The 27117-nt window shown below is 40.8% G+C and overlaps 1 protein-coding gene across 1 annotated transcript in view; it reads right to left on the bottom strand.

Moving 5' to 3' along the window:
• LOC121606000 (inactive N-acetylated-alpha-linked acidic dipeptidase-like protein 2) overlaps positions 1-27117 on the bottom strand; it is a 472539-nt gene that overhangs the window by 271977 nt on the left and 173445 nt on the right. Inside the window, exon 5 of the mRNA XM_041936153.1 lies at positions 26296-26457. Within this exon, the coding sequence (XP_041792087.1) occupies positions 26296-26457 (162 nt within the window). The remainder of the gene's footprint in view (positions 1-26295; positions 26458-27117) is intronic.

Here is a 27117-nt window from a genome sequence, read left to right as displayed (position 1 = left end):
AGACGATGGATCGGAGACAGATTAAGTGGCACCATTGTCAAATTCCACAAAAAAACAAAACAAAACAGTTTGGCAAGTTTAGCATTTTTAACAATATTTGATGGCATAAATGGCCTTGACCCACATATAATCTGCCAACTGATGAAAACATAGAATGAAGGCCAGGCTTCCAAAATCACACAATCAGGATCTGATGTTTTCAGTACACAAGTGAAACAGCGCCAAAACAACAGAGATGAGAATGTGTTTTGAATGGATTCACTTCACACACGTACACCTATGCTGCATACATCTATACTAATACACACACACTCTGACACTTACATGTCAATGCATACACATGACGACATCTGTTTTATCTGCTCTGTTGAGCAAACGGCTGCAAACTAGCACCAATCAGACACCCTTTGTGTGTACATCTGTAGCATTGTTTCCCATGTATAACACTGTTTATCTTTATTGTCCTTCTTAACTAAACATGCAAGTAAAAAAAAAAAATGACTGCCTTCCTTTTTGCTACCTTGACCTTATAAACTGCTAAGAGCTTAAATCTTTCCATTACCACTTCAAGAACCACCTTCCTCTACAACAGATAAGTCAATACCAGATTAAAGAACTTGTTAAAGAAGGATATTTTGTAACGATTTCCCTCCTTCCATGGGAGTCCTCAGGAGCCGGATCTATAGCTGTAATAGAATCCCCTGGAGGAGTTAGCTTCACTGTATAGAGCTGCTAGCCCAGGCTGCTAACACCAGTATTGATCAGAGAAACGCTGCTGTGGAAGACAGCACTGTGGCAAAGTAATTACCTGTAGGCTTCACACTCCAAGGTGGTGTGTGTGTGCGCGTAAAGCCTGTCAGATGATATATGAACGTGCGTGCAATTGTAATTGAATGTGGACGGCTCGCCTCAGCACGTTCACCCATAGAGAACTAAACTACATTAATGTCTCAGTCCCCAGCTTATTACAAGCTCCGGTAATTGCCCAGCCAGGGAGTCTGAGGACATGAGAAAATCACGGGGGGAGAGTGGAGCAGTACCTGGATGTATACTGCTTAACGGAATCCTTGATTAATGACTTATAGGTATAATTCTAATAATGAATAAAGAGACCTAACACTAACACATTTTTCTGAATGTCACAACTTAAAAAAAAAACATACTGCTATGCAAATAAAATCTAATGACTTTGGATAAACAGGCAATTCATAGATATGCAAACATATTTCACATCATGCTTGTTGATTTACAACACTGTTGACCCCGTAACAAAACAATATGAGTGTGGAAGAGCAAGCATGTGCTTGTATTACATGCAACCTATGGGAATTGTTTATGACATGGGATTTATGTATAAGAATTTTAATGCCAGGCTGATACATTACATGAAATTGAAGAGAAATACAACAAGATAATATGGCTATGTTTAGTTTGTATGGACATGCATTTGCAAAGGCAAGATGACTTCCCACTGGAGCCACACCTAATAAAACTGTACGCTCTTACTGTGCAAACTAAAGTGTTCACCAAATGGTATACGGCCTACTCAAGCCTCATATGTGAGCGTTTGAATGAGTGAACGAGTCTCAGCCATCTTAACAGCCTCTATTCCCACTGGCTCCAGATAAATGACTTTCCGCTGTAATTTGCACTGAGCTGTGCAAAACGACTGTACCAACTTTGTGTTTATTTATGCTCTGCGAGCGTGTGAGGGCAGAAATTACGCCAGGGAAATTCCAAATGCTTTCTAAAAGAAAAAAAAAAGACTAATGACTGTGAAACTTTGGAACCTACTTTCTTTTAAAGCGAAAAAAATAAAAAAATAACATTAAAACAAGAAACAAACGGCCTCGTAGCTGCAGCCAGCAGCAGCATGTGTGCCTACCCAGCAGCAGCTGAGCATTTAGTTGGAACGTGTCAAACTATCATCATCAGCCATCAAGGAAAACTGTTTGATGTAGGTCTACATCAAAATGACAGGCAGCAGAGACATCTGTTCTGATGGCAAATCACACACACACACACACACACACACACACACACACACACACACACACTCCCCGTCGAGCGCCTCCAGCTCCAGCCCTCATCAACACTGCTGATTTGTTGTCGTGGCAGCTCTCAGCCATGTTCGAGGCTGATTGGCCATGTAACCTTTCAGTTGATGTCTGACTGTCTTGTCACATCTCAGCAACAAACACAACCCCCTCCCATCAACTCACACAACATTGACATTTGTCTGTCTTGTCATGTCTTAGCACAGCGGTGTAAGAAATGATGGATGCTGGGTGTTACGTAAGGGGGAAAGTGGGATGGGATGTCTTGAGTAAAGCAGCACGAACAAAGCGCAACAGAGACTTTTGACATTCTTAAATGAAACATTCCACAGTCAGAAAGGAGAAGAGCGCAGCAAACAGACCAGACACTCACTCCAAACTCCTAAATCTATCCCCGGACGCACACGCAAAGCTCGTCTGACGCACGGGAGGATACTCAGTGCATGTCTGCATTACTGCATTGTCTGCAACAGCATTATCATCAACACTAACTTGGCTCAGAGTGGTGAACATGACATTAGAAGGGCTCTCTATCTAAATTTCCTTTATTTTCTTTCTCTCTCTTTCAAACACACGCTTGCTATGGGCTTTAGCCAACATGCCAAAGACAGTGTGGATTAGTATGAAGTAGCTAGCGTGTAAAATTAATTGGATTGACATTCAGGAATTTAAGCTGTTTCTTCTTTGAATTAGACTGCTCAGTTTTGCATGTGGGATTTTCTTCTTTTCACTGCTTTCTGCTAATGGGATGTCTTTAAATTATAATTTAATTCACTTTTATTGAGAGTGACATTGCACAAAGATTGCATCAAAAGCTTGTCCACAATGAAGACTCATTGTATACCTTTTAAATGATTATGCACTGCTTTCCCTTTCCTATAAATCAATTCTGTCTGTTGGGTCTGTTTACCAGTGACAATTTGGAAACCGAACATTGCATTAGCCTCACTCGTCATCATGTGTAAACTTTGTCGATACTGTAAAATGCTCTTACTTTGTCTGCTCATTAACAATCCAAGGTAAAGGAAGCAGCAGGAGGCAGACATACTCCCACAGAATACATAGAGCATCCGACTGACACACATCTGCTGGCTCATACATACAGTACTGTCAAAATGGCCTTTACATCTTTCCAGTGCTCCCATCAGCACCTGTGTAATGGGTTGTTCATTCCTACACTTTAATGGAACATGAGTTCCATACTGCAACGTTTTGGGTACTCAAGGAAACCAGCAGAAACATGAACTTGAAAATGTCTGTGCCTGCCTCCTTTTCTATTTCTAATCATAACCCATTGTTTTACCACAATGTCTCTAATCACCCAGTATGAACACTCTGCTTGAGTCATAAAGAAAGAGGCACCGCATGCAAACTGATACAAGTGGCTCACTACAAGCAATTGCAGAAATAAGTTTTAGTGTGCTTTTACTGATGGATAGTATAGACTGACTATGAAATGTGTCTCTGGGAGTGTCAATGACTCAATAGGAGCTTCTAAAACTCACTTTGTCATCTAAACTCTGGGGGAAAAATAAGTGGAGGTTTAAGTTTGAAACAGTGGCGAAATGTGTTTCTCCAATCAGTTTAAAGATGTCAGTGGAGCTGCATTGATTTGGTAACATAATATCTATTAAAATATACATAATATATATTACCTATCTACCTCTAACTGGCAAGATTACTAAACCAAACAAGGTAATTAATTTCACAACATCACACAGCTCATATCACTGTAATAAAGGGTGTGGTTTGATATATTACAGGAGCTTATCTTTAGATTGTTATGGATATTGGTGGTCACATTTGTCTCCCCTCAGTTCAGGTCAGTACATTTCCTTTGAGCACAGTTTTTAACGTGTGCTGCCTCTCTAAACTTTAAATTGAAACTGGAATGTGAACTATTGACCTTTGTGACTGGATTGATGCTCCTTCGACCTGACATTATGATAATAAATAGGATATGACACATGTCACAGATGCACCACAGCCCTGCTGCATATTGTTTGGATCAGCCATGGCATCTGACCTTAAACAAAACCTTTCTGTCTGTCAAACACACACACACACACACACAGACACAGACACACACACACACACTCTCACATATAAGGACAAATACACACATAGTAAAGAGTTAGCTATGCTAACATTTTCCTATCATCGGGTACTGCTTGATTAGCCAATAAAACTTTAGTGGAAGTGTTTATGTCTGGAATGAAGGTGTGTGTTTGCAGGCATACAGTCTGTGTGTGTGGTGGTGCTGCTAGAGTGCATCAGGTTACTGGAGGAGCACAGCTTGTCCCAGGTACCGGATCTAGGTTCACCATTAAAAGTGGGTGTGTCATTCTAATCCAACACTTCTTTTGTCAAACTCATCTCCTCACACCCTGTGTGTGCCCTGAAAACAATCAAGTTTTTGTACGCAGACTTGGCTTTGTAAATGGAAAACCAATAAAGTGGCTCGGACCGAGCTACATGACACCATTCAGGCTCATCAGAAACAGGTGGTATCTGTGCTCCTGCATGTTAATAACAATTTAGTATCACCTGACACTCGTCTGTGGAGGCCAGTTTGACGACAGGGATTGCACTACAGAGGTGATTCACAGCAGCTCTGACCACAACTATGGCTGCAGGAATGATGATGACTGATGACTCGCCAAGTCTACCTGGCAATTAAGTTCTTCTGAGGTCAGTAAAAGAGAGAAACCTGAGAAATGACACAACGGGCCGGGGCCAGCTGGTTAATATGCCAGCATCTCTGCAACACAATAAGTAAAAGTTTTTGACATAACGTCAGATCTGTGACATCACATTCTGTTGATGATGTCAGTTCATTTTTTAAATGTTTTAAACTAAAATTCTGGCCATATCTTACACATAGCATGCACCCCCATTATAATACAGCTACTATTGAAAAGTTGTGAAAAGTGATAAATATTATTATGTCAGAGGATAAGCCCTGTTCAATGAATACAGATATCAGTGGGATAGTAAAGATTACTACAACCATGACGCACTGTAATAACCAGCCTTATAAGAAGATGTGGTTAAATCATTTCGTAATCCATACATCCATCCATACTGCAGGGCGAAAGTATGCTGTGTGCAAAGCTGTACAGGACTGGAGCCTATCAGTGAAGCCTGTGCCTGAGCTGGGCCGACACATAGACAGACAATCATTCACGCCAGAGGCAATTTAGAGTGGATGATTAGTGGACCTGCAGGTCTTGGCCCTGTGGGAGGAAACCCACACAGGACCAGGAAGAACATGCAAACTCTGAACAGAATGGCACTTGTTAGTGTGAAGCTAAACAACATCCACTGTGCCACCTTTCCACCTCATTTGGTCCCCGAGTAAATTCTCTGTATCTGAAAAGAACAAAGTCCTCACAAGAACAATCCAAACAGAACCTCAATATGTCTTTTACGCATACTTCTGTGCTATTGTTCAGACCTGTGTAATGCTTTCCTTATCAAAGCACAGCTGTTTGCCCATGTTGCTGGGAAAAAAGACCTTGTTAAAATCAAGTTTATCTGTGTAATCCTAAATCACACCCGCCTAGGCAAAAAGGTTAAATCCAAGTGTCCCATCTTCCACAACCGTCCTTGGAGAAAAAAAATGCTAACAATGCAAGAACTCCACTAATGATGTAAATCACGCCGTGCACACATTAATTTTCTCTGTGAGAGAACAGATTGTGTTCTTACGATACATGACCTGTACAACAGAATGTCCCTCTCCTTCCACAACCTTGTTGTGGGTCTGGAAAAAGTATTCATGTTACACAAAATGCTCCTGGACTTGGAGCCCTGATCAAGGCAGGTGATTTGATTTGAAACTCATGTGATGTGTTTTAAAATGATTTAAAAACTTTTGTGTAGGTGGAATCAATACAGCGAAACAGAATGGAGATAGTAACGCAGACGTGCATGACTGAGGATGATTGCACAGTTTTCAGGTTATGTATGAATCCCCTCCACCTGTGCTTCAGCTTTAAATCAGACTTTATTTTCAGGCACTTCACCCAGTTATAGAGAAATTACAAACCATGTGTGCAGGAATGCATGTTTCTTAAAACCCACCCTGGTGAATCAGACCATGTTAGTGAGTCACAAATCGGTCCCATGGGCAATGAAATGCGAGTACGTCCCAACATCTCGTGGAAATAAGATCTTAAACTCAAGGACATCAAAACATACACTAAACAGCTTTTTCTGGGCCATGGTCTTGGCTGGGTGCATACATTTTTCAGTGCCTTGAGATATGAGACAGACATTTTCCAGTAGAAGCCAATGTGTAGTCTATTAAACTAATATCACAGGCAGACGCTCACTTCTATCATCTTATCCACCTCAGAGGCTAACTGGAAAGGATGGTTGAACGCGTAACTCGGCTTCCCATGTTCCACCAATTTGTTCAATACCGGTCAACATGACAATGTTAGAACCCAAACTGAAGACAAATCAATTCCAAAATCATCAACATAAAACCTGTACATTGTGTGTTCTGTGGATTATCCAGAGAGAACTAGTCACTGATATTTACAAATGTATTTTTCCAATACTTTGAGAACCACAAAGGAAATTCCATTCATGACTCGTTGGCTAATGACTGATAAAATACAGACAAGTCAGTGTAGAAGTCAGACATGGGCGCAGTGTTTATGTTTTGTGGTCAGAGCCATGACAGTTGGGTAATGATTGTTGAAAACTGGGACATTATAGTGTTTACAGACATATGCCGGGACTCAGGCCACTCAGCTTGAAAATCCCAGACAAACTGAGACATCTGGTCATAGAGTGTCTGTCACATTGCCTGTTCTTTTGAAAGGCTGCATCTAATTTCATACTACAGACTGTAACCTCTGAAAATACTTCTCCTGAGTAAGAGTGTTTTAGTATTAAATTAGCTTCAGATGAACATTGCATTGCTAATGTTTTTGAGTGGAGTAAGAATTGTGGATTTTGGCCCATGTTCTTATAATGGCCTCTTGTTGCCGAGTGGTTGCTATAGAGCAATACACTATGGACAGGAGGAAAGAGTGCAGAAGCACGAAGCAGTGAATTTCTTTCAACCCTCCACCATGCTCTTCATTTTTCCTTTTAGGTTGATCTACTCTGGCAATGTGCTGTCACATACAGTACTTGCAGACTGTCTTTGTAGTTAGTGGAAATCCTCCTCTGTGGTGGCTACCTAGATAAAACAGGCACAACCAGAGTGTTGTGATCTGGTAGGTGCAGGTTTGGTTATTAGCAAATATTAAGAGTAGTTATTCATGCCAATAACTGCATTGATATTAATACAATTATTATTATGTATTAATAATAATGGGGCACCACCCAGAGATCAGAGACCAATAACGAACAGTTGGATACAGTCTCACAAAAAGGCTGCAAGACCACAAGGCTTGACAAAGAGATATGAGAAGCATCTCTGGCAACAAGATGGAGGTGAGCAAAGCTGAGTTGTCCTCCCACCATCTTTACCTTTAAGGTGTGTGTGGGTGTCTTTAAAGGCATGCGGATGTGTGCGTGTGTGCATTCGTAAACGAAAGGGAGAGAAAGAGAAGCAAAAAGAGATCTTAACTGCATAACGTTTGATCGGGAACGATGCCCCTACTGTAGCAACTTCTCTTTGCAGTAGAAGGGGGAGGAGAGGCAGGGAGCGTGTGGTCAGTCCACTTATGTGTTGTAGTGATGGGAGTTTGCAGTTAAGTAGGCCTATTTCACAGACCTGCCAATGGTTGCTCGGCTTATTTTTATTCATTTTATTTATATTTTCACTCCTTATCTGAAACCTGTCAATAACTATGAGCAAGTCCCGTACATTGATATGTAGTTGGAAAGAGGATTTCCTCAGAACGGAGCCGGCTGTCGGTAGCAGAGCAGGGAGCAGTGGGCTGGTGCAGTACCTGGCTTTAACTGCTCTCTCCTCTCTCCTAATAATTTGCATAAAAGGTGGCAATTCAGGCAAAGACTGAAACATGTAAATAAGGAAGGTATCACAAACTCACAAGGGATAGAACAGCTCTGCCTTTATCCTCCTGACTCAAATACACATTGAGGTACGCACACTAACACACTCAGAGACAAAAATGCAATTAACTGCTCTCAAACTTGTTAGAGTGTGAAACTCCAGGTACTGGTTTTTAAAAAGCAATTAACTCCAACAAGCTGTGTGAGTTCTGTATGCACATGTTTATGTCTAAGTCTGTGTGTGAGTGCAAGACTGTGAGAGGTAAAGAGGCAGACGGCAAAACGAGAGCATGGAGCAAATCCCTGCTGTCATCGTGGCTTTTAGCCGTACAAAAATATCTGAGCCCTGGGTCAGAAACAACAGTTCAAAGGGGTTGGAATAAGAGTATTGGTAGATATGGACATACTGTAGGTGAAGGTCTTCCTAGATTTGGGACATTTTAGAAGTATTATTCCTTTTAGGGATTTTTGGTATTACAGCTGGGTGACGTACAACAGCCCACAATTTTATTAAAAGGTACAACATTAGCTGATCAAAGCGCCAATAGCATAATGTATGGTGTAAGACAATGGTGACTGAGCGATGGCCCACTGATAAAAGTATTACAACATTTGCAGTATTTTCCAATGAATAGGGGTGAAAAATACTTTATCAAGTTATTGCTACTGCAATTCTGCAGCTTCACATTAAAAGCATTGAACTGGCGAAACAGGAGTTGACCTTTATTATGAAGTGGTTACAGTAAACGCAGTGTGTTTGTCAGTGAGCTTTGCACTAACCATTATCATTCATTAACAAAGCATCTACAAAACAAGACAATGTCACTGACAGCAGAGAGTGATGGAGCAGGAAGGAGCAGCCACAGTGAGCTGCTAGATGAAGAGCTGCAGGAGACAGGCTGCACACCCCCAACTTCTCAGGGAGGTAACCACCGCCTCTCACTGTACCTTGCTGTGTGCGGACTCAGGCCATGGACTACATGAAATCAGATCACAGTTGCTCACAGAATGATGGTAACAGGCCATTTTTGCCTGACGTCTTCATTAAAATGACAGTAGTTTGTTTTGGTGGCCAAAATTCTGGGATCTGTAGTACACCAAACTTGCTGTTACCACCAGTAATTACAGGTATTGCAAAATCAACCAGGATTGAAGGATTACAACTTTAAAGTATGGTTCGGGATAGGCCATTAAAACCTTTGTCAGAGTTGATTACAATTAATAAAAAGGTGAACATTAATTGCAGGTCTGTAAAAGGACGTAAACTTTGGTCTTCTACATGAAAACCAGCCATGGTCCAAACTCATCCACCACCACCACGACCTCCACACCCTTGCTTTCATACAAGGAACAGGACTTCCTGCACTGGGACTGAACATCTGAACTGTTCAAAATGGATAAATCCTTGGGATACCTGCCTGTTCCTTACACACTGCTTTTTTGTGTTGCACAAATGTGTTGTATGCAAGGGTTTTCTGTGATTTTAACTACAGACACGCCACCTTCGCTTTTCAAAATCCCATATCTGCACCCTCCACTTTTACAATTTCGGTTTGATTCCTTCTCTAAATGCTCTCTAAACATTGTCCTCTGACTGTCCAGCTACAAAAATGATGAGGTGTTGATACAGTTCATCTGAGACACCTCAATATGCTTCACAGGCAGTCAGTGCTTCATAAACTTTTTTTTTTTGCAACAGGTTGCATTAATGTACAGGCTACAATATCCCTGTGGGCATGTTCTGATTTGAATTAGTATTCTCACCTATCATCTGGGATCTATCATATGATTAGGTCCATACCAATGAAACTAAAGTGATTGTCATGACCGTGCCATGCGCGCCGTTTTTGTTTAGCTTTCCTCTTCTTGATCCTTGCTGTTGCCCCATTCTGTTATTAAGTGTTGTCCATGTGCTGTCTTTGTTCACATCCAGGTCACGTTTCATGTGTTCAGTGCATTCCTAGTGTTGTCTCAGCCATGCCTTGTTTCATGTAAGTGTGTCTTGTTGCGTTGCCTTTGTTCATGTCCGTGTTTCTGTTCAGGTCAGAGTTGTTCCTTTGTTCGTCTGTCTGTAATTTGCCACAGTTCTAGTTAGTTTATCGTCTTGTTCTTGTCTTAGTTCATGTTCGTGTCGTGTTATATGTAGTATTCCCCGTCCTTAGTATTGTCTGCTGTTCCCTGGCTGTTTTTGAGTTGTTCATGCCATAGTTCTGTCGTGCGTGTAATTTGTTTGTGGTTCATAACTTACTTTCTGTTTTCCTTTTCAAGTTCATAGCTTTGCCGAATTGTTTTCCTCTTTTAAGAGTGATTTTCTGTTTGATTATTTTGTTATTTAGATTCTGGTTCCTCCGTTTTTAGGAGTGTATTTTGAGTTGCTAGTTTTTCATATCTAGTTCCTTCATTAGTCAGTTCTGTTTTCATAGCCCATTGTCCTTTCCTCCTTCGGAAGCGTTTTCTGTTATTTATTTTATTCGTTGATAGTTATTCGCGGTCTTGTCCCTAGCTCTGTTGTGTCTTGTGTTCATGTGTGTACATTCCCTGTGTTGTTTCATTGTCGTGTGACTCTGTCTCCCTTAGTGTGTTTTAGTCATAGTTCCCTGAGTTGTAGTCTACATTGTTGTGTCTTGTTAATAAAGTAATTAATTTGAACCTAGTGCATCCCTTGTTTTGTCTTCGTTTTCATGTTCTTCCATGTCGTGAATGGTTTTCCTTGTCTTGTTTTTGTTCATGTCCATGCCACGATTCATGTAAGCGTTATCTAGTCTTGTCTTTGTTCCATGTTCCCCGTAGTGTCTGCACCTGGGTTCAACCCATAGTTCCCCCTAAGTTTCCCACTTCCTGACAGTGATCTTAGAGGAATTTGTGCATTAATAGTTACATTTACATGTTTTTTTAGATTCTTTTGTTAGAATCAAATTATTATAGAAAACACATTAAAGAATCACTTCTTCACGTCATATTGTATGTTTTGTTTGAATATATTCAAGCAGAATTATTTATGTATGTAAATACAATATAAATACCATGATACAATATATATAAACTGTTCATCTGAAATCTGAAAGACAACTGATGAGTAGACCTGTGAAAGAGGCTGCAGCTTTGCAGGTTGAAGTACTTTTCAGCACTGGTGGGTTTTGTTTTGTATCATAAGCTCATGATGTTATATAAAACTGACTTTAAATAAAATATAGGCTCACTCCTCTTTTTAAAGCCAATAAGAAGTCTATTATTTTACTATTGTTTTTAACCTTACATGCTTGTTAAAGTCTCAATGTGGAGGAGTTATCTTTGAAATTGTGTGCATGTTCAAACTCTACATGTCTCTGCTGTAGCTACTGCATCTTTCAGCCTCTCAGCAGTTATGCTATACCTTCAAAGCAATCATCGTTATGCAAATGCACATAGGAGGTCTACATTGTAGAATTCAATTATGATGTGCATTTCACTTGTTTATCAAGTTCTTTTGTTCATCGTATTCAGGTTCACTGTTATTCACAGGGCTGTTTGAAGCACCAGGAGACTGGATGTTATATTCTGATTCCTGCATTCTTCAAAATAGGATTTGGTTTGCTGCTGTATTGAGTGCAACGCAGCTTCACAGCTTAAATCAAACTCCACTGTGTAACCTGCACTAAAGAAAACACAAAACCTTACAGAAAAAAAAAAAAAAAAACATGGGAGAAATATCTTTGCTGCACAGATGGTTTTGTACATTCACAGTGTCATGCATTTATATCTACACATGCAATTAGAGTCCAATCACCATTTTTGTGTGCTATCTTTCCAAATGAGTAACCTGTTGACATGCTTACCTTTAACCCATACTGTATTCACTGACATGCTCTACATTCTGTTTCAAGCTACTTGTATGGAGGAAATAGTGGACACATAGCCAAACCGTTTCTACCACTCTACCATTAGCAGTAGCATTACATTTTCTTTAGGCTTGCAGCTAGCTCCTCCCTGACGTTGGAGCCATAAGACCTGCTGCGACATCAGCAGATCAAATTTTACATTTGTCTGATACTTGTCACTGCAAGTCTCTATCATTCATGTCAGTTTAAACACAAATTGGCAATCAACTCCAACTATCACAACAACAGATAAAGTAAGTGACCACATGCCTACCCCCATAGCAACATCCACTCATACGCATACAGAGCGTATCCCTGGTAGCCACTGTGCTGTATCCAGGGATTTCGGAGTGTATCCTCGTAATGAAGCCCAGCCTTGACTGAGCAGTACACATGCACACTCAGCAAAAACCCCCATCAACACCCTGTCTTATTTATTCCTGCTATTGCTTGCTCTTTCTCCTCTGTTCATGCTGGGGTACACAAGCCATATTACACACTATGCAGATGGCCAGTCTTCCCATAAATTCTGACCAAGACTTGTTGCCCTCAGATGATTTATTCCTTGTAGTCCACTGTTTTATCTGCATTCTACTACTAAACCTGAAACATTTTCTTCACTCCTATTCATTTGGACATGTTCACATCGCTGATTCTTTATAATTTTACAATTTTTTTTTTTTTATTTTCTTTTTCAGGCTCCTGATAGATGCAGTTGGATCAAACCATGATTGATCCTCAGGTCCACACAACATGTTCCTCCTTTCTCTGTGCCATATGCAAAACATGGTGGGTCTTACTTAGACAGGGACACAATTAAAGCTGTGGGTAACTGCCAGAAACAGCCGGAAGGAGAATAATGTGCTAAAAACATTATGGCTTCTGCATAATTGTATGTGTTGAAAATGCTAGAGCAGCTTTCTTACTGTCTCTTTATTGTGACTTCAGCTGCTACAGCGTCAGCGCAGGATTTCAATGCTGGTTACTAACTCAAGGCCGCCGACTGACGTATACAAGCAAGCAAAACTTTATTTATGAAATACTACACATTGCAAGTGGAAGGACAATGTGCTGCACAGAGCGTGAGCCACAAAATGTGGTCAGCGTAAAGATAAAACATTAGACACTAGTAAACACTATTAAAACAAAGAAAAACCATGAAAAGAATAAAATAATTAAGACCAACAGTTGACCAATAAAAAAAGAGACATGGAAGCACCAACAAAGGAAGTAAAAATACAACTAAATAAATAAATAATCAAGAAGGGTCAGAACCAGACTGTTGAACAGCACTGCTGAAAAAGAGTGCTTTCTGTTTAGCGATAGCATTGGAGCACACCAAACATGATTGGGTGGAATGGGAGGCAAAAATGCTGAAGGCTGTTTCACTGGTTTTCATGGAGACCAGGGGAATAACCAGACAGCTTGTTCCAGATGAACTGAGAAGACTAGCTGGTTAAATGCTACAAGCAGAGAGATGTCGGGGCACCAGACCAGTATTCAAATGTTTAAATCAATTCTAAACTTTAGTGTAAGCCAGTGCAACGACTTCAGCACGTGTGTTTTATGGTCACGTTTCCTTTTCCAGCAGCTGCGTTCTGGAGTTGCTGTGATATTCCAGTGTGCAGTGTATGACAGTGGCCGAGCCGAGTGGAAATAAAAGCATGGATGAGCTTCCCAGCATCCTCCTGGGATAAAAAGCTCCTCACCTTTGCAGTACTTCTTAAATGAGAAGAAGTGGAACAGTAAGACTCTGAATTACTGTTCCAAGATCACACACTGCCTTGTGTAAAATGTAGGAGGTAGGGTAGGAGGAGCGTCAGTGATAATGGGGATATTTGCCCCGATAGTCATTATGTTGTGAAAGAAGGCTGCAAAATCCTTATCAGTGGAAACAAGATCACCTGGAATTGAAGTTCTGGAGTTATTTAGATGTTTAGTAGAACAGACTTAAATGGTGTGTAAATACCAAGATCCTCTGGAAGCTGGTTTCTGTGTGATTTATGCTCAGCCCTTCTGCATTCCCTCTTCCTATGAATTCATCCATTTGCCAAGAACTTTTAATTTCATAAGACAACACTGAGATTGTACAGGAGCAATATCATGTAAAACCAGTTTAGTACCTTGATTAAAGGTGATTGCTGTGTCATCACAAGACCACATATCAGACGTTACAACATTACAGATTTTGGTAGCAGAGATATCAGCAGAGTTAGCAGATAGGGACCCACTCTGCACAGTTTTCACATCGTGACATTACAAGTAACATTAGGACTGAATCACAGTGATGCATGATGACAACAACGCAACTCATGAACAACCATATATCGATGTCATATGGCTGACTGGAAGGTGCAGAGCAGCATGATGTGGACACAGCAACACATATTGCATAACCGCACTCTGCTCTGGTGTGATGCTGCTCAAATCAGAGGATTTAGCAACATGTCTGTTCTACTGTCAGATGTCTGCAGGGATATAATGAACTGGAGGAGAAATGTTTCATACAGAACAAAGAATCTGTGGACACCAGATACTGCAGGAATGGCTCATATTAAATTACAGATAAATACAAGCTGATTTATCATCGTTCCTGCTATCCCTCAGTAAAGGTTGATTTTTGATGCATCTGCTGGTTGGAGAGAAATTCAGTCGCAGTTTATTTACATTTTAAGCATCATTTCTGTTGTATTTACTTTGATATTCCTCGAGAATCATAGTTACATGCCAGCAACTGGCTTTGTGCTACATCGTTTAAATGAGCCTATGACCTGCTGTGCACTGCGCTCTGCAATGCACACAGGCAGCAAAGTGTATTTCAAGATCAGGAAAGGACAGGGGCATCTGGGCAGAGCATGTCTCAAACAACCCACTGAGGTGATTTGAGTGCTTGTCAGCTGTATTTACTGCACGCTTTGCTTTCTTGATGTTACTGTAGACGCCTATCTAATTAACCCGAGACGCGTAAACAGACCAACGGCGTGTCTACGCAGGAGGCACTTCAGCTGTGTTTCTCAGTCATCTGTCTCATGCATGTCTGACAGAGGAGATACACTCTTATTTTACACAATCCAGCAGTCCACACATGCTGTGGAACAGCTCACGTCTGGCTGGAGCTACACAGGCATGAATAGCAGTGAAAGCACTTTTTAATCTCCTGTTGAATATGTAACCACAGTCAAAAGAACACAGGTGACCTAGACTCAACACTGCGCCTGACCACATCCTGTGAAGACACAGACTGCTGCTGCTCCGCTCACATGCTGCTGGCGCTACGCCTCCTGTGCTGACATGGTGTAAATGGAAATGGGGTGCATGTGAAATGTTGATCTCTTTCATATCTGCATTTCCAAGATCCATTGACAAAACAATCCCAATTCAAAGACCACTAGCCCACAAAGTCTGAGCCTTTGGATCTCCATTGAGCTGGACGGCTCCACGACAGCTGAGCAAACTGGGAAAACCGTGGTTCTGCAAAATGACTGTATAAGGACTGCGAGTTTGAACTGTTTTAACACAAGTTTTCAAAGTCTGGTTGATGTATTTGAATAGCCATTCAGCAAAAAATATTGCTTTTAGATGACAGTAAACTTCATCCTGTAAACATAATGTGTCTGCAATAAAAACTGTCTGGAATGAAAGAAGGAAGCCTTTGTATCACAGAAGTTTTAATCCACCACATAATTTATAATCCTCGTAACCACTTCCTCTCCCTGTTGCAGCAAACGCTGCCAGTTTATACCGCATCAACACAGTGCTTGTTTATCATGGCCTAAGATGCTCTCGCCGTCTCTCTCTCTCTCCCTCTCTATTTGTATTCACCCACTGACGCCTGCTCACCCTTTCCATCTTCATTTGTTTCTCTCATTCCCCTCTCCGTGTATCTGCCTCCTCTCTGCGCGTTCCCTCCTCCCCCTGTCGCTTTGTGTCAGCAAGAAATCATCTTCATGAGAATAAAATATGCTTCCTCTATATTTCAACACCAAACACTGGGACACTGAACATTAGAATAATTTCAATGTAACTGCTGCAAATTGCATAATATCTTGGTGTGGATACTGTCTTACTTATTGTGTTGTGGATTTGTATTCAGCTATTCACCACCATGTTGCAAACAGTGTTACTGATACGGCTGTCATGTCATTACAGTGTCATTTTGGTAACAGCTGTGTTCACATACCACATGCACACAAACACCCGGCGCAGAAATATAGAAATATGCAAGTCTGCATGCATGTATATACATACAAGGCTCTATGTAACCTTAGTTAATATAAACTTAGGGATGGAAGACAAGTTTACACAGTCAATAAATGTAACTGTGATCAAAATAAAGAATGCTAGTTGTTTAGTTAATTAACCTTAGTACTCATAATGCCATTTTCTACAACCCTGAATAAAAAAATTGTGATGATGTATAAATAAAACAGAATGTGACAATTTTGCTAATTCTTGTTGTCATAATGTTTGACCTCACAAACAAGTTGTGACAGGAGCAACTAAAGACTGGGAAAGATGTGGAACGATCCAAAAACACCTGTTTGGATCGTTCCACAGGTAAACAGGTTGATTGGTAACAGGTGATAGTATCATGATTGGGTATGAAAGGAGCATCCTGGAAAGGCTGAGTCGTTCATGAGCCAGGATGGAGTGAGGTTCAACAGTTTGTGAACACATGATTGCATAAAGGATATTACTACATGAGCCCAAGAACACTTTGTAAAACTGTAGTTGGTGAACACGGTTTGATTAAAAATGACTGCATTCTGTTTTTATTTATGTTTTTACACGGCGTCCCAACTTTTATGGATTCAGAGTTTGAAGTTAATTCTTTGGTTATACTTTACTTAGCTATACTTTAAACCAAATGTGTTAAACACTTTGCCAGTAATTAAGCTTACACGGTATGCATCAGTTTTTTCTCAGAAAAAGTATTTTTTGAAGGTACGAGCAAAAGTCCTGTTCAGGCATATTGCGACATTTCAGGGTGCAATGCAGATTTAATAGCCAATTAAATTTGGTGAAACAATATTATTTTATAAATAACACTGTTGTCCAGGAGGCCAGGGGTCAGTTGCATAAGTTAGTTTACGACTAGTCTTGGCCTTAGACTGGGCTTAAATTGTCAGGTTAGACTAGTCTTCTTCAGCCTGTGTGTTGGATAAAGATTAAGTATGATGTACATTTAAGGGTGCTCTCTTCCCCTGGCTTAGCCTGATGTGAGTGCTTTGTTGGTATGGTAACAATCTCACAATCAACAATCAAAAAGAAAAAAGGACAAGAGAGGAGCAAATTTGACATTAGCGCAGGTTCAGCTTTCATACGACAGACAGCGCTTGCTCTGTGCTGGAGATAGCAAATGTTTGGTTTTTGGGAAAAAGCCCTGAGAGTCTTCAGGGATAGTAACAAGCCATTAGAGAGATACAGTGATCACAAACTAGGGGAGAGGCTTCCCAGAGAAACTCGTTCTGCTAGCTGAGTAACTTGAGGATGCCATAAACCCTGTAACAGCAAGAAACGTAGTGTTCCTGCAATTCTGCAAGTTGTAGCTTTCCAGCTCTATGCTACAGGGAGTTTCCTAAACTCTGCAGGTGATGCTGTTGGACTTAACAAATCCACTGTATCACGGATCTTCTACAGGGTCTCCAGTGAACTCATCAAGATGCCTCTTTTATTCCCAACAAACACTACAGCTCTGAATGAGCCTAAAGTGCAGTTTCATGCCGTAGCAGGATTTCTAAATGGTGTCGGAGCAATAGATGGAACACATGTACGGCTTCAGGCCCCATCTGTAGATCAGCATCTATGTGTCAACAGAAGGGGATACTACAGTATAAAAACAATACAATGCACGCCAAACTGTGTGGCTTGCAGGGCAGGAGCAACCTACGACTGCAGGATCTTGCAGCTTTCAGACATCACACAGGCTTTTGAGCTGGGATGGTGTTCTGGGTGTCACTGTCCATCCCCTCAAACCCTGGCTCCTTAACCCACAATGACACAAGCGCTCAGGCACGAGGTACTGCACAACTCAAACAGGCAGAGGTGAAAAAAGGCTCAAGGCCGGTTTAATGATAACAAAAATGATTCTCAGTAAAAAAAATGAAGAACAAAAGGCGCATACAAACACAAGACGCTAAGGCTACAATAGTCTCAATGACTAGGAAACCAAAAAAGGCTTGCAAGAAAATACTTGGCTCAACAAGTACCAAACGCTGGACTGACATGAAACACTAAGGTAATGAGGCACAGGACAAAGGGAGAGGCGGCCTATATATACACATGAGGTAACAATGAACAGGTGGAGACAATCAGGGCGGGGCAGACAATCAGACAGGCGGGAAGGACACCAGGAAGTCAGGGTTCTGAAAAGAGAGGAGAGTTAGGGTTTCACAATAAGACAGGAAGTGAGACAAAACCTGACGCCAGTGAAACAAACAGCTTAACAGACACAACGAGACATAACACACACCTTAACCCAACAAATCAGAGTGAGGACAGGTACAGCCATGCCAGCCATACCAGAAATGAAAATGCAGCTGAGTACTGAGGAGGACGTTTCATTGCCTTCATGGAGAGCTTCACGTGTCACCAGTGAGGGTCTGCAAAGTTATTTGTGCCTGTGTGGTCCTCCATAACATGGCTACTAGCCATGTGGTCAACACCATGATGTGTTTGCTAGCTACATCATAACTGCAGAATTGAATCAGTGCTGTTCTAGTGAGAATGATCCTGTTCACTGTTTTCAGAGAACTGGCCCTTCCTGAGCCTGGACATGAGGAGGCAAAGATGGAGCTGGTGGCTCTGTCGATCACCCTAACCCTAACCCCTGGCTGTACTGGTGTCACCTTTAGGGTTGCCACCAGTGCTGTCCAAAGCTAAAAATAATTAAATCAGATAAATAACACATTTTACCAATTAATGTTCACATATAAGACAGCAACACAAGAACACAAACCTGTGTCTATTACTTGTGGTGCTACAGAGGTGCATCATTACTGGGCCGATTGGCGGGAAACATCCTGTATGACGACGGTACGCCCTCCACCCCACTCCCCAAAACACGGGTCACTCCTTCCATAAAGCTCAATGATGGCTTTCTTTGGGATTCTTGTGCCATTTTCCAGAAATGTTTCGAACATCCTTGATGGTTTTAAAGACTGATGTAGCTTCAGATTTCAGTTTTTGAGCCTTGTTTTCCTCCGGCAGACTTTGATTTTCAGCAGGTGTAAAATGTGTCGATATTCCGCCGCTAAATGTCGCAGTTGAATCCACCATTTATTTTCCTTTCTGTGAAATGTCGTGTGAAGCTTAAAGTGACAGGTAAACTTAAGCGGCTCTAGCAAGTCTGACAAAAAGTTAGATCTAAGTCAAAGACTGGGTCTATTTTTATGCAGTTCTTTCAAGTTGAGAGAATCGTCAGGTGTTCGCGGACCGGCGCTGTGGGATAGAGATGACATCTAACTACATGTGGTGGATTTACTTAGACTGCACAGAGAAGGACACTAGTGCATTCATCTGAGTGGTGGTAAGACTCCATTATTCATCATCAGTGGGACTTTTTTTTTGCCGTTAAAGGATGGAGGAGGAAGGAGGAAGAGAAACAACTGAATATACACCCACACACTTCAGTGACATCACTCGAGGCAGTTTATCCAACTTCACACAGCTCCCTCTGGAGCCGCAAAAGCCTTCATACAACTTTTTTTTTTTTTAACATATGCAGTAGAACTCCCCAAGACCCTGTAAACAGAGTCTGTGGAGCTCCTCTTTAATAAACTCACTCTGGAAAAGTTGGATCACCTCCACAGTGGCCAGGACACAACAAAATAAACACCTGGACAATGAAATTTAATATAAACAGCCCTCTAATTTATAATACATACAGTATATGCGGCTCCCTAAGTTCAATATTTTGATCAGACTGTTTCACTTATGTGATATATGAAGCATAAGTGCTGTTGCTATGGTTACATGCAGTTTAATATAGCACGTTATTATTGATTGATTGAGCATCCTAATATACAATTATAAAGGGCATGTGGTAGCTAATAAGTATGTTTTTAAATAACCAGGATATCAACTGCATTATTTTATGCAGTCTTGCATCCACACTCACACTTACAGTGTAGAGTGGGTAAAAAAGAATAACAGAAAGGTCTTAATTTATCCACATGGCTGATGTGGAAAAGTGCTTGTGCTATCATGCTTGTACCAGAGAATCACTGCAATCAGTCACTAAAGCAGCTGATTTCACTGATTAACACACTTTAATGAGAAGAGGAAGCAATCAGGGAAATGAGAAACAGTGGTGTGAAGGTAGATGAGTACCTGTGGACTGACAGGTCACACTGGGACACCGTTCAGAATCGGAGCTGCTGGAGAAATGCAGTATTTCTACAGGAGGTGATATTCACTAACAACCTCAACTAAGTTAGGTCCCCGCCTGCGCTGGGGGCAGCCTTCACAAACCGCACTGAGAAATGTCTTCAATGATCTCTGTCCACCATTTCACACATGACATTTCCTATTAATCAATTATTGAATTAACCTAATATATAGGTTTGCCTCAGTTGTTGCCTTGGTTATTTCTAACATCTAACAAAATGCAAAATGCAATTTTCTAGCCACAGCAATATTTTAAGAATCAGTGGTTGTTGTTGTACTTTTCAAGCCCACTTTATGTCCCATATGGGCTTTCATTCACATGTGCACAGACACACACACACACACACACACACACAGATAGGGACACGAGTACGAACTAAATTCTTGTCAAGAACATGTCAGTTGAAAACAAATCAGTTCTACCCTGGACAGACTTTATCCCTGCTAAGAACTGTTATTGTTGAAAGTGTACGGGAGCGCAGGGATTTACTGATTGCCATGAAGAAACACATTTATCCTCACCCTTCTCACCACAGTGAGCACCTCAGTACTTCACAACATGAAAAAGTTTACTGCAGTAAATTCACCCTATCTAGATATTCTGAAACTTTTGAGCTGACTTCAGGTATCAGTTAGCAGGAGAAATTGCACAATGTGATCATTTTATGAAACACATTTAATGAAAAAATGCTTTAGTTTGTCTTTTGACCAACATTTGCATGACTTGGCTATGCTTTTAAATTATAATGAAATATTAAAAGGACAATAAAGATTGTTGAACCTGCATGAACAGTTTTTGCTGTAAACACAACATTTATATACACTATTTCCCCCTCATAGCGTTCATATGGCAGCTGTGTTAACAAACAGGCTATACAGTCAACAGAAACAAAGCAACATAGCATTCACTTGGAGTCTTGTTTCTTGCCACCCGATGACTATATGTCTACTATTCTCTATGTCCTATATTCACTCCACTTTTAGCTCTGTTTGGCTCTCCACCTACTGCTGAGAAGTGTCTGTCTCTTTAGCTGCTAAATGCTCCATTATATTCACCAACTTGTCGCCAGCTATTTTCTGTGTGCTCTGTGGCACTGTCTGGTAGTGTACATTCGGCTTACCAGAGCTTTTTTTGAAGCAGCTGTCAGCCTGCTGCTTTTGGAAAAAGAAAAAAAAACAAACTGAAAGACACTAAAGCGCTCTATAGAGCTGTGGGAAACTTCAGAGATGGTGATATTTCCCAGCCGGTTGTCAGTTCTGGCGATCCCTCTCACTCCAACCAGTCATCTGATCCATTGCTATCAAACAATGATGATAAGTGGGCTTCAATGATTAGAGATATTTTAGAGAAATAGAAAGATAGATATATTTTAGTGATGTTAAACTGCTTGTATAATCATTAATATTGTGATATTATTGTCATAATATTTGCCAACACAGTTGTAAAGTGAAAATACGACATCCTGACAGCCCTAATATTCACACATTCAGGTGTGGAATTCAGTGACATAATTGAAATAACATCTGTCACTTTTTCTTTATGATCCAGCTAAGTACATTGCATAAACCTTATACTCAGGGTGGCCAGCGTTGACTTGTTTCGAAGAAATGGCACATGTAATTTATTCAAGGCCATATATGACTGTAGCCTCAGCTGCAGTCCTCAGTCCTCTGAGGAAACAAGCTGTTTGAGTGGTGGGGAGTCGCTGAGAAATGCAGCAGAGGGTGATCATGTACTGGAGCTCCACTTCAGTGATTAGTGTCTGAAGTTGCTCAAACTCTATAAAACCTTAAAAGACTTTACAGAGACATGAAGTAGTGAACAAGCACCTCTACGTTCAGCCGACGTTCAGCTGCTCTCTCTCCACAATCTGTTTCCAGGTAGTTCAGCTTTCTTGCACAAAACTCCTGAAATCCATCTCTTTCACTGGGACACTTTCACAAAGAGATGAGCTCATCTGAAAGTCTTTGAAATGTCAGAATAAAATACAGTTTGTCACATACATATGTCAGTGTGCGTTTCACTACCCACCACTGGTTGATGTTGCCAAATTGTCGCTCATGAAAGCTTATGTTGTAATAGACAATCTATTTTTCACCTGCTCAGACCAACTTGACAGAGGCACCACATCTGGTACAGCATGAATACCTTTAGAATGATTGTAATCTTCCAACAATGCATCAGCATTTAACTGTAACTGACCTTTCTGAGCTTTCCCACACACCAGCGAGCTGTTCTCCAGGATCTCGTTCTGTTCCTTTAGTGATAAAATGTCTGTTTAAGGCCTTTCATTTTCTGCTGCATAAATAATCACTCATACTTTGCATATGAAGTTACTTTTCATGCATTTAAAAGACATAAATGGGGCTTTTCAAATAGGCAGAGAAGGAGCTATACCGGTGACAATATCCATGCTAACCAGCACCAGCCAGATCCTTATTGTTAATGAAGGCGTCTGAGACCTCCCATATTATGCTCATTTTTCATTCCTAGTTAAAAGCTAGAGATAAAAAGTAGTCACCATTAGAAGAAGATAGCTGCCATGCTTAAACAGACAATGAAAGGAGCAGTCATGTAGCTACATATATATATATATATATATATATATATATATATATATATATATATATATATATATATATATATATATATATATATATATACTGTTGTTAATGACTGGCACTGTTTTTCATTGAACTGTTTTCCTAGCAGTTTTTCACAAAGGTCAAATGCCCACATTTAAGCTCAGGGTTGATGTGATTTGGTGTAACGATCTGGAAGCGGTAGATTTTTTTGGTGTGGAAATCTCAATGGAAAATGTATGAATCCTGTGCAACAAGCACTGTCATCAGTTTTGCTGAAATATTTTATTGAGGGAAACAATGGCACTCCAAATAAACAATGTAAGTAATTGCTACAGGCAACATTTAGCTCCAGAATCCATCTGGTCATTGGTCAAATGAGGTCTACGTTGTGCTTCATTTGTAGCTAAGAGAGTCAACACCGACACCTACATCTTCATACAAACAGAAAACCCAAGGAAGAAACAAAGAATGCACAGCAGCCAGACTCCGAGCATAACAAGATAGTGATCCATGACGCGAGTTGTCCTGGTGCCAGCACAGCAGGATATACAGTATATCATCGAGATAAAGCCATGTCAGCTCGATAAAGATCTGTCACCCAGAGACATCATCTTGCAACAATCAGTAGCAATTACAGCCAGCGCTTAAAAACAGCATTTCAAGGATTACCCCCTCAAAGCACTCTATAAAAACTAAATGGATTTGTTCACATTTAAGATACGTGTGGCACTATATGCAAAGAAACAAAACACATAAAACGCTCTGATGCACTTCCCCATAGCTGTAAGAATGAATTTATTACAGTAGTATAATTAGCTGGAGAGGTAAGTATTAGACAGGCCAAGGTACTTGCAGTGGGAAACCATCTTCCAGGGATTTGAACTTAATCCAGTTTCTCTCAAAGTAGCTCTGCGTGCTTACACACCTCTTTGAAGTGGAAATGGAAAAAAGAACTGGATGCATGAAGTTTCTACAGTGACGAGTTTGAAAAAAAAAAGAAGTCTGTTATGTTTTTGCCTGACACCCCTATTAAGGGGAAAAAACACTGGAGGCCCTTTGGCTGAGAAACAAGTGGGAAATATAAAATAACATACACAAGCAGAAGTCGTCTAGCAGTGGGGAGGACACATTGATTGTTGTTTGTTGAATATGGGGCTATCTGCTATAGGCAGATACAACAATCATTTAATCAATCACGTAATGAGAATCCCACAGACCAAACAGCAATTTGTCCACACTGAGATATTTCTCCAGCATATTCATGCAAAGCTGTTAAAATATGCTCCCGTACTGCCATCGTCACCTTAGTCTACCTCCACTCCTCTTCTGTCTCCCCCTGTCCTCACTGCTCCTTTTATGTGTCTCTCTCACTTTGACTGCCACTGTTTCGCTCTCAGTTTGCCTTCTCTTCTCTCACACTCAATACAAAGGAACCCAGGGAGCTTTATTTCAGTTTTATGTGCGCAATATAGAAAATTCAGGCTAAAGTAAAACCTAAAGGTTTGAATGCAGAGGAACATGTGTTGTTGGCTGAGTGAAAGAGCCAATTCATCATGAGAGTTTTTGGCAGAATTAGTCCCGAAGCATCCATTCCCAAAACCCTTCGCTATGGCAAAGGTCCCTGCATAATATTATTTGCCGCCAAAAACTCCTACTAACACCCACCTACATAAACAAACCACAGCCATAACTAGTGACTGACAATATATTATCATTATTTGTTGAATGGACACTTGCCAACCTTGAGAATCCACAAACAGCAGCAGCTTCATGTCTCGAATTCCAATGTCGTGTATTCAAACATAAAGTCTGACATAGAGTAAACGCTTCAACCATCGCTGAACTAGTCATGGATGTTGTGAGGGTTTGTTTTGATATACAGAGCTGATACAACTGACTAGTACTGCAAACAAACTTTGCACTTTGTATGCACGTCATCCATTCTGATCTCAACTCACTGATACTAAATGATGCTACTGCGTATTGCATTGATTTCAATGCTTGGGGACTGGATGGTTTAATTATAATTATATGGTATTAAATTTTCGACTGGAAATGCAGTGTTTGTGCTGCGTCATGGCACAGAGGAAATAATGCTTGTGAAGAGTTCACAAGGTCCAGTGACCAAAAACCATAACATGACATCATGTTACTGCTTGACTGGATGTTTATGTTGGAGCTCATCTCTAATTAGCTAATTCAATCTTCCGTGTTGTGAAATAAAAGCTTATTGTACAGCAAAGAAGGCCACAATAGTTCAAGGTTGACAGATAATGTGGGATTGTATCTTTCCATATTGTTAAAGTTCATGCTGGTCTCTCACCAACACAGAGCAGACAGAGGCCACTGATAAATAAACCATAATGATTTCTATATAAATACTTGAGGCCTAGTAGGTGGTGACAATAACCATCTAATTTGATAGGCAGCTGTGCTGCCATCCATCAACCGAAAGCAATACGGCATCATCCTCACAGATGATTGACATGTAGTATGTGTGGGTCTTTGGTGGTAATGGATGGGGGGGGTACAGGGTGTTTCTGGCACCTTGAACTATAAATGTGAGAAAATAAATAATGAAAAGCGTGGAAAACTCAGAGAGGGAACCATGCTGGCATGATTGTCTCAGTTCAGTGTCAAAGCCAGTTATCACACAGGCACACGTATACCCAGGCATCCCATGATCCTTTGGCCTGGAGAAGGCAGCGTTCAGGTTGACAGAGGTTTGTATCAGTGTCAGAAAATAGATTTGCTCCTGGTCGTGAGACCTTATCTCTCATTTCCGCTTTCTGTCTCCCATCTCTGAGTCTTTCCCTTCCTCTTTGGATATAAATAGATCAGTGCTTGGCTAAAAGGCAACAAGTCAGACTCTTTAGATTATGGTGATGTGAAACTTAATGGAAATTGAACTATGATCCTCTCTGTCTGTGTGCCTTTCATTTTGATCTCAAATACACACATATAAAGTTTCATGACCGCATCTTGTCATGAATATCTACTGACAGACAGACAGACAGACATATAAGCACCTGACAAAGTACTCAAAACTGCTTCTGTAGTAGTTCCTGCTACAACAGGTACCAACAGATACTGGTCAGTACTTTTGTCTTTCAAGGAAAAAGAAAGATACTAAAAAAAGACATTTGGTCATTATTATAGAAACCAACATTGGTGGTACGCAACAGGATGCGAAACGCAGCCTCCAGCATTAAAGTTGTACGATGTCACTATGGTCTCCATGGTTACTGTTTGGTTAGGTTTATGCAACTAAAAGTACTGTATCTGCGTTCAGGTCAGAGAAATACCGTGGCCATAATTCCTTGTTTTAGTTTATTGCTTGTTTAGTTGTTGGCATCCTTTTTTTTACATTTTTTTTTTTTTTTTTTTTTTTTTTTTTTTAATCTAATTAACCCAAGTCGGGGACTTACCTCTGAAGAGCATCTATCTTGTCGGCTGTGATTCCTCTCAGCAGCTCCTCCAGCAGGTCTGAACTGTCAGATGGAGGAACGGGTGGTTTGCTAGCAGGTGTGTGAGTGAACCAGCCAATCAGGAGACCCAGGACAAAAAGCCCCACCCCTGCAAGGAAGTACCTGCGAAGCGGTCGGAAGTGAATCAAAAGATCACGTCATGTCCACTCATTTCCTTTTTTTAATTTTTCAACTTCATCTCACAAGTTTAAGTAAAAGATATGGAGAAAAGCCAGTCTAGTGTTTCCAAAGTCAAGAATGAACTCCTGCTTAAGTGGTCATGTATATAATCGTTCCTGTTGTGCTGCCCCTGAGGGACAGCACAGTCCCTCAGGTACTTCTACACCTACTAGTTAAAATGGTGCTTGTGCTTAATATGCAGTCTGACTTTCCATTCAATAGGCTGCTATTACCTTTTCATAGCAGCTGAGTGTTGATGCTCGTGGCTCAGTGCCTAAGGGCACCATTCAGACCTTGACTTCAAGCACCCTGCAGTGGTGCTTATCAAGATAACATGCAGCCTTTTCATCCTAGCAGGTGCTGTATCAATTGAAATGGGTGTCTGGGAATGTTCTCGGGGTACTCAGGCCTAATTCTCACCCAATCTGGTGCAGTCCTTTAATGGCAGTGAATGGGGCAATAGAAATACAGTACATACTGGCTAAATGATGATATGAACAGGCACAATCAAGCACAGGTGTCGTAATTTATATTAAGGAAAAGGAAATATGTATACGTAAAGGCATGCTTTTATGTGTAAACTGGTGAATGGTAAGGGGCAGG

This window comes from Chelmon rostratus, chromosome 4 (genome assembly GCF_017976325.1).
Source record: "Chelmon rostratus isolate fCheRos1 chromosome 4, fCheRos1.pri, whole genome shotgun sequence".
In the NCBI taxonomy this organism is placed as follows: domain Eukaryota; kingdom Metazoa; phylum Chordata; class Actinopteri; order Chaetodontiformes; family Chaetodontidae; genus Chelmon; species Chelmon rostratus.
Note: the sequence above shows the minus strand (reverse complement) of the source record. Positions and strands in the feature narration are given on the sequence as shown.